Source organism: Engystomops pustulosus, chromosome 7, assembly GCF_040894005.1.
Source record: "Engystomops pustulosus chromosome 7, aEngPut4.maternal, whole genome shotgun sequence".
In the NCBI taxonomy this organism is placed as follows: Eukaryota; Metazoa; Chordata; class Amphibia; order Anura; family Leptodactylidae; genus Engystomops; species Engystomops pustulosus.
This window is the reverse complement of record NC_092417.1, coordinates 40,673,417-40,685,242: the sequence shown is the minus strand read 5'-3', so window position 1 is coordinate 40,685,242 and position 11,826 is coordinate 40,673,417. Positions and strand designations below refer to the sequence as shown.

The following is an 11,826-nucleotide window of genomic DNA, read 5'->3' as shown; positions in this document are numbered from 1 at the left end:
TATATATATATATATATATATATATATATATATATATATATATATATAGTTTGTACTGTTTGTCTAGTGTGCCCTAGAATGTATCTTTCTTACTCTTTTACCTCGATCCACGAATACCCACGTCCATGTCTTGGTCATATACATGCTACTGGGTTGGCCCCTCACCCAGTCTAATCTTGTTATGGACCGGATGTAAATGAAATGAGAGCTGGTGGCAGCCTACTGGGCTGATAAGGTTCTGTTTCACTGAGGCAAGTGAAAGGGGTCTTTCAGCCGCTCACAGTTTCGTCACAGGGGTCCTATTCTCAGCCATTATAGGAATATTTCTATTCCTCTGGTATATCACTTTTAGTGAGGGTCCGTATTGGTGGACCAATGGATGTCCAAAGAGTTAACCTTCAGGAATCAACCGATTTTAACCTTCAAGACTCAGGTCAATACAATGTCTGTGTCCATAAACTTGTACTGTACATTGCTTGTGTTTTATGCAGCGTTAGACGTCATTGGCGCATACATGGTCTGTGTGTAGCCCTCATCTTATAAGGATATCAATTATGATTGTTTTTTTACCCCTAAATATGTTGTTTTCTTTAATTGTAAATTTCTGAACTTTTGATGTGCGACCGTATATATATATATATATATTGCTTGTCATTTTTTTAACCCTCTACTTCCTGGTGGCGTGGAGGATTGTAGTAGAGGGCTGACACCTGTACAGTAACTACAGCCAAGACACAGTTGTAAAACCTGTCTATAACTCAGTACAAGTCTGTAGAAGAAAAGACAACAAGCCTGCCCTCCCTCCCACACATCCCAGGTTGAGAAGGAGGAAGTGAAGGAGTACAGTGTGTATGTAGCAGTCGCTGCACCTCAGTGCTCTGCCTCCCAGACACTTCTATGACAGACACTCGCACTTCTCTGTGACACGCTGGCTGAGATCCCCCCCGCGAGACTGTACTTTGGATGATTCCTTCAGAGGAAACAAGCGACGTCGGAATGAACCATCACGGGGGTTCAGGGGAGACCCCTATCTCTCCTCATTTAGGTAGTGGTCGGAAGCGACTGAGCGTCGGGGAGCTGCGACTCTACTTTGAAGCTCGCTGCGCGGCGGAGCGGGACGGGCACCGGGAGCCCCGGCGCCGGAGAAGGATGGGCAGCGGGAGCTGGCACAAGAGCAATGGGGAGGTGTGCGAGGAGCCGAGGAGAGGGAGCTGGGACACCGCGCGGAGGAGCCACGTTATCCCGCAGCTGCTGGTCACCACCAGCGAGGAGCCTCCCCCCAGCCCGGCCGCGGTGCTCATAGATGTACCGGCCTGGGACGGCATCAGGACCGACGGCTTGTTAAAGCTCGCCCAGCGCCGGCTCTCCGTGTCCAGCACGTCCCTGTCCTCCACCGGCTCGTCATCTGTGCTGGAGGACTCCGAGGATGACCTGCTCAGCGACTCCGAGAGCAAGAGCCAAGGCAACGTGGACCTGGAGCACAGCGAGGAGCAGAACCTGGTGAGGCTGATACCTACCTGCACCCTCCTAAATAATGCTGTACCCTGTGACCACCCTGCCTGCTACCTATGCTCTGAAGTACTGCTGCACCCTCTGAAGTACTGCTGCAACCTGTGACTTCCTGCTGTATGTTGTGACTTCCCTACCTGCTACTTATTGCTGCATTCTAATACATCCTGCTGAACGCTCTAAAGTACTGCTGCACGCTCTGAAGTACTGCTGCAACCTGTGACTTATTGCTGCACCCTGCCGCTTACTTACCTGTTAATTATTCCTGCATTCTTCTACATACTCAGTGCTGCACCCTGCAACTTACCTATTTGCTTATTACAACATTCTTTTACATACTGCTGCACGCTCTGAAGTACTGCTGCAACCTGTGGCTTACTGCTGTATGTTCTGACTTCCCTACCTGCTACTTATTGCTGCATTCTAATACATCCTGCTGCACGCTCTAAAGTACTGCTGCAAACTTATGACTTATTTTTGTGCACTGCGTCTTACTTGCTGGTCAGTCATTGTTGCATTTCTCTACACTCTAAATACTAAATACTGCTGCATGCTTTGACTGATTGCTGTACCCTGAAACTTACCTATTTGCTACTTATTGCTACATTCTACTACATACTGCTGCATGCTCTGAAGTACTGCTGCAACCTGTGACTTACTGCTTCATGCCATGACTTACCTGTGACTCATTGCTGTATTTTTCTATATACTTCTGCATGCTCTGAAGTACTGCTGCACCTTTAACTTACTTACTTCTAACCTTTTACTACACTTTCCTAAATAATACTGCATGCTGTGATTTACCTGCAACATACTGCTGCACCCTGTGATTCAATGCTGCAATTTTGTACATACTGCTTCAAGTTGCAGCTTACTGCTGCATTTTGTGACTTACCAATAACACATTGCTGCACCCTGCAACTTACATGGCTGATACTTATTGCTGCTTACTGCTGCACACTCTGAAGTACTGCTGCATGCTGTGACTTACTGCAGCTTTTTTTTCTACACACTGCTACACGCTTTGAAGTATTGCTGCACCGGTGACTTATTGATGTACGCTTTGTCTTACTTATCTGTAACATACTCCCACATACTGCTGCAAGCTGTGACTTACCTGCGACCTACTGCCTACTGCGTTTTTCTACATACTGCTACATGCTACAAAGTAATGCTGCAACCTATGACTTACTGCTGCACTCTTTCACTTACTTACCTGCAACTTATTTCTACGATCTCCTACATACTGCTGTATGCTGTGACATACTTACCCGTCAGTTACTGCTGCATTCTTCTACATACTACTACACTCTCCAAAATACTGCTGCAACTTGGGATTATTGCTGCTCAAGGCAATTTAGGGCTGCTTGAATGCCCGTAAATCAGATTATTTTTGATTGGCTCTTCTTCTAAGATAGATGCAGGATAGTACAAGGTACAGGACTGCAGTCAGATATGAACAAGGCTCATAAACTGCTTGAGGTTACACCATGTGTTTGAGAGGAAACAGGAGCATGGCACATTGTGATTGGCACACACCAGATTGTGGCAATATATATAGACACATGTCATTATAGTGTCCGCAGTAACAAAGTGGCAACATGGAAGCTTAAGCCATTGATGGTGGTGGTAATAGCTGTGAGTGGTCTCCATGGCATATACTAAAACCCCCAAGCTCGGAGTCCTGCAATGAGGAAATCACTAAATGTGCCGAATACCCGCTCACTTCAATGGGTATTGTTCTGCCCTGTGTAGCATGGGGAATTCTTTGTGTAGCCATGTGTATGATGTGGATGCTCATAGTGACATATTTTACATTGCTCAAAAATCCTTTGCACAGATGCCCAATTTTTATGTGTAAGCACCTCCATATCTGCCCCCTCGTTCCATCCGTTCTCTGTATAAGGTAGTATGTATCAGTATAGAACAAACCTTGTTTGTAAAGTGTCACAGTGGTTGATGTGGTTGGATAGTTATTCTCAAGCAGACAGGTAGAGTTTCAAGCAGATCACTGGGCTCTCAGAACCTCACGTATTTGCTGGTTGTAACAATCTCTAGTGATCCGAGCTGTGCCCACTCATTACAGTACAGGTAATCTTTCATGCAGCAAGTGGGAGTGTATTATAAGATGACATATTCAGCAATGAAATGCAAACCCCAATACAAAAACTACAGAATCTGTGACAGATGCTCCTCACACGACTTATTTCTTTGTGTTATTTTGTACATTGTTATGTTTTGTATGCAAATGAATACAAAAAACTGTTTTCACATCAGTCACTTGGTTTTCAAGAAGAACGCCTCATTCCGAAAGAGATTGTAGGTGCGGTCAGATTCTTTCAGTTTCCATCTGATTCCAGATCTTTATCAACCATTTCATTGTGTCTGTAGATGATATTGGTAGTACATAATATAGAAAACCTGTTATTTGATGTTATGGTTGCAGATAGAAAATCCTTTTTAGGGTCATCAATGTCAGATCAATGGGGGTCCGACACTTGATTTTGGCAGATGGAGAAATACAGCTCTGATCTCTGAAATCAGAATCCGCTAAATGGCAATGACTCCCACAGTCTAATATTGATTACCTCTCCTGTAGATAGGCTATCAATATCTAAACAGTGGAAAATCCCTTTAATACATGGATTTTGTCTTGTCCTCATGCTCTTTGTAGCCACTGTTGACTTGCTGTAGCTCTTCTATTGAGATAGGATAGGGGCTATGCACAGGATAGGGGCTAACTTGCTGATCGTGAGGCTTTCAGTAATGGGACCCCCATAAATCATGAAAACGGAGGTCTGTTGTACCCTGAGATCATTTCACGGAGATAGGCAAGCGCCATACTCAGCTATATCCATCAGCATCATAGAGCAGCCGGTACATGCGTGATCGGTCACTTTTTTATCTCAGTGTATAACTAAGGTACAACGGACCCCATATTCTTGTGATTTGTTGGGGTCCCATCACTGAGCCCCTCACCAATCAGCAAGTGGATCCTGTGGATAGGGTATAACTTGTTGTCACTGGAGAACATCTTTAATGTACATTTTATAAAACAAACAACATTACATATGTATAGCAAGCACCTAAAGGCTCCCTCTACTTACTGAGTACTTTCTCTGCAGTAGTTACTTATTGTTTTCTACTTCTCCATTACTATTCACTTTAGTTTATTAAGTCCACCTATACAATGTGTGCAAACATTTCATCCCCATCTCCCTTTATTGGTTCTTAACCCTCTGCTATTACATATCGGTCGGAGCGCGACTTATTACATTTGGTTCCTGTGTCTCGCTCAGCTTACACAGTAAAGTTTTTGTCAATGAAAGTGTTAATACTGCAATGATAGAATGAACCTGTGCAATATCTGAATGTGTATTATCTAGACCTATATTCACACTGTTATCTGTGAGGAGAGACGTGTTACTGCAGTGCATGACTCATGTGCATGACAATAGTGACAAGCTGTGTCCTTACTCATTTATACATTGTAACACTACATGACGTTACTATTTGTCATAGAGAATCTCTCTACAAGGATACCTTGATCTTTTACTGTGTATTGAGTGTGTTCATAGGGTATCACTCCTAGTAAGTCTTTCTTATTACTGTAAATTATGAATATGACTTATTCTTACTGAAAATCTTAAATGACTGTGAGAAATGCTACTTAAATAAGACCCATCATCTGTTAGTTTTGGCATTCAAAATGTTAATAACGCTATCAGCTTTATTTTTTTTTAAATCAAACAACACGTTATTGATGCATATACCACAGAATAGATTACAGTTTCATAGCATAATAGCATTATAATCGGATACTGCAACAGATGATGGTAACATGTTCAAGCTCCCTCCCCCACCCCCGAAACTCACCCACTGCAATTTGGTCAATTGCACCTATTTTCATGACTATTCCATCACGCCGCCATCTCTTTCCAATCCTCACCTACTCAGTGTTGCGCAGTTCACACCCCTAATAGTCCCCCCCAATCGGGCCCGTATCCAGCTTTGTAGCAATTCCTCCGAGGACACCCGCAGACAGTCAAGCCACTTACCCCACTGTTTCTCAAATTTACCCACCGCACCTCTTTTCACATACACCGTCAGCTCCATCCATATGGTGTTATTCAATGACCTCTTCACTTCCCTCATTCTCGGCGGGGCAGTATACAACCAGTACATGGCAATAGATTTGCGCACCTGATATAACACCTTTGCAATCGCTAACTGTTGCTTTCTGGTAACCTCAAGCTCTCCCACAAACCCTAATATGCACATTTTCGGGTTCCTCGGCTTAGTCATTCCAAACACTCTGGGGCACTTAACCGTCCTGCGCGTTTCCCGAGGTGTGTTCCCCGACAAGAATGCACAGCTGCGAGATTGTGCGTCCGATACACTCTATGGAGCAAGAACAGCTGTGATCGTCTTTGTGCCACATTTAAAGAAAGCGTACTCGGAGATGCCAGTACCTCCCCCCACTCCTCGTCTTCCATGCGCCCAACTCTCTCCTCCCATTCTCTCCTGACCCCCACCATTTGGTCCCCTACCACCTCATCTACTAACACTCTATACAAAAGAGATATTAGCCCCCTCATATGTTTAGCAGAAACTACCCCATGCATCACTTTAATGGAAGAGAATGTCATCTCCTCTGGGCCAAATTGAGCCTGTACAGCATGTCGAATCTGGTACTGAAAAAACACTGAGCGGGGAAGCTCAAACTCATCAGCCAATTGTTGAAATGATTTCTGCACTGACTGGTCATATAGCTGTGTGAGAGTCTTTACTCCCCTTTGTTTCCACCCCTGCATGCCTTCCAGCATATTTCCCCCAAGAATGAATTATCCCATAAAGGGGTAATTCATTATATAAAATGTGAATATGTTATTAAAGGAAACCTACCATTTGATTTGATGCATTATGAAGTGCTGAATGGTTTTGCTGATAAAACAGATATAACATTATGATAATGAAGCTCTGTCACTTCTATGGATGGTTCAGCCCTTCTCCAAGCACATTAGTTATTCACTGCAGGAGAGAATAATGTAACCCCTGAGTTGTGCCTGAAGGCAGAATAATCAATTGCTGCACCATCCCCCAGCTGCTGTGTATGAGTGCTCCAGCTCAGGTTGATAAGTCATGTCTTGACTAACCTCTATTTGTAATTACAAGCTCCATGTCTAATGTGTTTGTCTAGGCAGCCAGTCTGACCCAGCTTTCCCAAGGTCCTGAATGTTATAGTCTGCCACCAATATAATGCCAGGAGGAAAAAAAGTGTACTTACCTTCCGACACCCCCGGCAGGTCTTCTTCTATACAGCGATGCTCCGGCATCGGCTCCGTGTCCCCGCACTGTCCATTGCAGGCACCATGAGGCAGCCGCTCTTTTACATCATAGTTTGTGCCGATGCCGGCGCACATAGTAGGACAGCGCGGGGACACGGAACTGATGTTGCAGCATCGCTGTATAGAAGAGGACCTGCTGGGGGAAGCATGAGTACACTGTTTGTTTTTTTCTTGACTTAAGTATAAGCCGAGGTGAGGTTTTTCAGCACATTTTTTGTGCTAAAAAAACTTGGCTTATACGCGAGTATATACGGTATTTTATTACCTATTACTAAACGTTCCAAAGTATGTTATGTATGCAGCAGTTTCTGTGGTGGGAGCATATAATTTGTTGGTGGCGGCTCCGTCTCTAATAATACGGCACAGGCCGCTACAGTACAAATATTTGATAGCTGACAGCTTTGAATGTCAGGGAACTCCGCGGCACGACACAGATTTCCATTTTATTTGTATACAGTGAATCTCTTAGTGTGCACTTGACAATCTGCTGCCTTTATACCCGCGCCAACTCCTGAGGGATTAGAGCACCTCATATTATCATAAGGAAAATAGAGAGCGATTAACTAGAACCAGGCAGGTGCCTTCAGCAATGGAGAACTAGAGACCCAGATAGTATTGACGAGTCCTCGGATTCTCATGTATAATACAATCTTTCCAAACACAACAGGGGTCAATGTATCAAGCCATTTACTCTCCAATTCTGTGCAAAAAATGGTCACAAAAAAGGGAGAGGGTTTGCAGTTTTACAAAATTTGCACCACTTATGAATTGTGGGTGGGAAAGGGCACATGGTTAGCCTCTTTTTTATCTCCATTGATGTTGTAGTGTATAAAGAGGAGTGACATTTGAGGACAAGCTTAGGATAGATTTACATCTCCTGTTTAGACCTCTGTTGTAAGGATTCCTGACGTGTCCACACAATGGCGGGTTACAACATATCCTACTGTATTCACATACAGTGAAAAACATCCTCCTGTTCTCCTGAAAGTGGGAGGAGGTGAAATAAACATTTTTCCATATTTAGACAGTTACATCACCAGGGAAACAGCCAGAGTGTACATTCAACAGAGGCTGGGTATGGATGCCATTTCTTGTTGGATGCAACATTTACCAAGCATCCAAAAAGGATTCCTCCATCAAGCAGTATAAGGCTACTTTCACACCAGGCTACTTTCACACTACTTTCAGACCAGGTGGGCATACGGCAGCGTGCTGGAGAGGAGAAGGGGTGAGCATCTCAACCCTCCCCTCTCCATACCTATGCATGGCACACAGCTGTATATATGGGGAAAGATAGTAAATTCTATCTTTTCCCCGTTCATGGTATGGTGGTACTCGTGTGGCACCGTACCGCCACCAGGGCGCCATAGCCATCTATGGGGTCGTATATCTGGACGCAAGCTTGCTCCACACGGCCAGTGTGAAAGGGGCCCAAGCCTCTAGACAAGTTACGCATATATATATATATATATATATATATATATATATATATACTGGGGGCTTTTCCTGACATATACACTGAACATTTTCAAAAATCGAGATGTAAATGTAGCCTTATAAATGCACTAAATTTAGGAAATGTCCTACACCATGCAATAAATTGAAAATTAGGGCAACGCAGCCTCAAAGGGACCATGTTTTAAAGGATTACTCTTATAAAGTGATGTCATATTATCAGGGAATACTTTTTTTTATGAGGATCAATATCTGGGACCCCCATCTATCCTGTGAATAAAGCATTAAATACGCGTCAGTTCTGTCTGCGCAGTGTTGCCCTTAGCCACCCAACTAATCATTACTATGGCTGCACTGAATGGGGGCTCCAGATTCATCAGAATAAGTATTACAGACATTTAGTTGTGAGACAATGGAATATATCAAACATGTCACTCAAATACAAGGCTTTACATTCCTCCATGAATTCCAATTGTGTTCTGCTGCAGAGACCGCACCACACTAGTATTATATTCTCCGTGATAAACTGATTGAGATCTCCTCATAGATGTACAGCGGTGTGTAAGGCTGCTGCATGATATAGAGATGGACATAGAGGATAATGCAGGTGTCTAGACAGTGTATGGAAATTCTCCCACACATTACATAATAATCGCTCCGCCAGCTTCCTGATGAAACGCTTATAGTCAGTCAACCTTATAAATATCCCACCACTTACATTGTCCTTAAGGGAAATCTACCATTAAAATCCATCATGATAAACCAGGGACACTAACGCATAGACCCAGGCACCGTGACTGTGGTGATCTTCTTAAACAGGCGGTCCCCTACTTAATAACACCCGACTTACAGACGACCCCTACTTACAAAAGGATCTCTGGATGTTAGTAATTTATTGTACTGTAGTCTTAGGCTTTAGTAAACAGCGATAACAGTATCTAATGTGTCTGCAGTTAAGCTTTATTGTTATCCTGGTGACAGCCCAACATTTTTAAAATCCAATAGTCCAATTGTCTGGGGTTACAATTATAAACTATATAGTTCCGACTTACATACAAATTCTACTTAAGAACAACCTATCTTGTATGTAACCCGGGGACTGCCTGTATTTGTTATCGATAACCTTTTATAATTATGCTAATTCAGCTAAAGGGTTTCTTGGGGGGGGGGGGGGGGGGGTTTACCGGAGCCCCTATGTCTCTCCCTCCCTCTCTTTCTCTCAGCACTTCCCTCTTCCTGATGTAATCTCAGCAAAGGAAGTTTGAGCACACAGTGTTAGAGGGAAAGTACTCCTGCACAGTGTAACAGCCTGTGAAGCTGCAGCACGGAGGGGCTCTGGTAACGCACCGAGGTGCCCTTTTGACTCATTAGCATTATTTTAAAAGTCGACTTGGATAACAAAAATAAGAAGATTACCGCAGTCACTGTGCCTGGATCTATGCAAAAGTGGTTTATCATGATGGATTTTGATGGTAGATTTTCTTTAGAAGGGAGGCATAAAATGTTTGTTTCCATAGAAAAAACTAAGCACATGGCAAAGCCATCTGATTTCTCATCTCTCTTTTTCTATGTGTCAGATACTAGTGAATGTTCAGAAGCTAAATAAAAAAAAAAGTGTAGATAAACCCTGGGCACTGATAAACTCAGCACATTGTCAGCACACAGCAACTCATAGCACAGAGGAATCATGAAGTGTCTACTTAGAGAGTCCCCGACCACACTCTGGAATTTTACACTGACCATCACTGAGTGATAGGACCAAAAACAGCAATACAACTGAGTAAAATTGTAAAGTAAGGGGATAAAAATAATCTTTATTGTGTAAACATCACTAGGAGATTAAACTTTGAGAACTTTCTTTCATGGGCAAACCCCTTTATGCATCTGTGGCACCTAGAATGTTAATAAAACTTTAATTAGAATTGGAATGTTGAGAGAGAAAGAGAGAGAGAGACAGACAGTGGCTCTGTGTGACTCAGCACTGCTACATTATTAACCACTCCCTCAGAAAGGTGGGTCTGAGATAGACCTGGCTATGTGAAGAGAAATAAACCTCATTCTGCCCTCAGGAATTGTCTTCAGAGAGTTGCATGTCAATCTCATTCATGTGGGGGTCCGGGTTAGCAGTGTCAGCAATGAGGGTGTGGTATACAGACTGTATACTGCAGCTACCTGCCTCCATGACTGGAACTGAGGACATCAATAAAAGTCTTTTTTAGAAGACTGGTGTAATCCCATGAATAGAGGCATCAGTGGAGCATGTATAAGTCATCTAACAGGCTCTGTGTGTGTGGTTTGTGGGGGGTCCCTGGTGACAGGTTCTCTTTAAATCATGTAACTTATTTTATTTCTTCTGCTGAGAATCCAGCAGCGACTGTCACTTTGTAGCATAGCAGTACATTTATTACAGGAGTGAGTGTTTCCAGGCAGCTGGAAAGCCTCAGTTTACAGTCCATTGTTCTATGTGGATAATACAAATTCCATCCAGGAAAGGGTCCACAGTCTCTGATGGAAGCACAAGGTAACCACCAAGGCACTTAAGGAACTGCAAATAAAGCTCCTTTTATATACCCATATGTCAAAACAATTTACCTTCTTGAGAATCTCAAGAAGAGTGGCACTGCATTATATCAAGTAGCCAAATGTGTCCATTACTACATGGGTATTACAGCACAGTGAGAAGTTATCTGTGTTATTCTTAAAGAGAACCTCTCACCAGATTATACTCCATTAAACCACGCCCCCCCCCCCAGGTAGCGAATGAAATGTCCTTTCTAGAATTCCCTCTAGAGCAGAGAAGAGTCATATTTTCCTGAGACAAGTCAGGTTTAGAGGCTGCAGGGATAGTGTCACTAGCTGTTTTTGGTGTTGTATTAAGAATAAAAATCTCATCTTTCAGATCCCCTCAGGCTTGTAGTTCTATGATTTACAGAACTAGAGGTACAGGAAACTAGAATTGGAAATTCCAGCTGTAGATAAAAATCCACTTACTGCCTTTTTAACTCGTCTCTGACTGCCCGCTGACTTTAGACGTTGCTGCAGATTTCTTCTTCTGCTGTGCTGGTCATGGGAGCAGGACCAGGTCTACGATCGCGAGCTGAGCCGGCATCAGCTCTGGGTTTGTTACAACGTCCGATATGCAAATTAACCCACCAAGAGTATGCGCTGGCGTATGATACATCATAGTAGATGTTGCAAGTGTAACAGGACCTTAGATGACATCACCCTGGTCACATGATGTGCCGAGAAGAGGCATGGGACATGGGGAGGAGTAGATGGGAGGGGCCTGCCGAGAAGGACACGCCCACTCTAATGCCAGGTAATATAATATAAAGGTGATATATGGGGATTTAAAGAGGACCTGTCACCCATAAAGTAATCAGCTCCTAGTGCTTGAACAAACGCAGCAGTGTTAGAAGGATAGCGTTACTGGAAACCTCCGGGAACGCTATCTAACAATGCGATGGGGTACAATGTAATTGTGGCAAAGCTGTCCGACGTATTCATGAGGGGG

General features: G+C 43.5%; 1 protein-coding gene across 1 annotated transcript in view; it reads left to right on the top strand.

Annotated features, from left to right (window-relative positions):
* The first annotated feature begins 797 nt into the window (after positions 1-797).
* ITPKA (inositol-trisphosphate 3-kinase A) overlaps positions 798-11,826 on the top strand; it is a 61,728-nt gene continuing 50,699 nt past the window's right edge. The window contains exon 1 of the mRNA XM_072115566.1: positions 798-1,500. Within this exon, the coding sequence (XP_071971667.1) occupies positions 964-1,500 (537 nt within the window). The 5' untranslated portion in view covers positions 798-963. The remainder of the gene's footprint in view (positions 1,501-11,826) is intronic.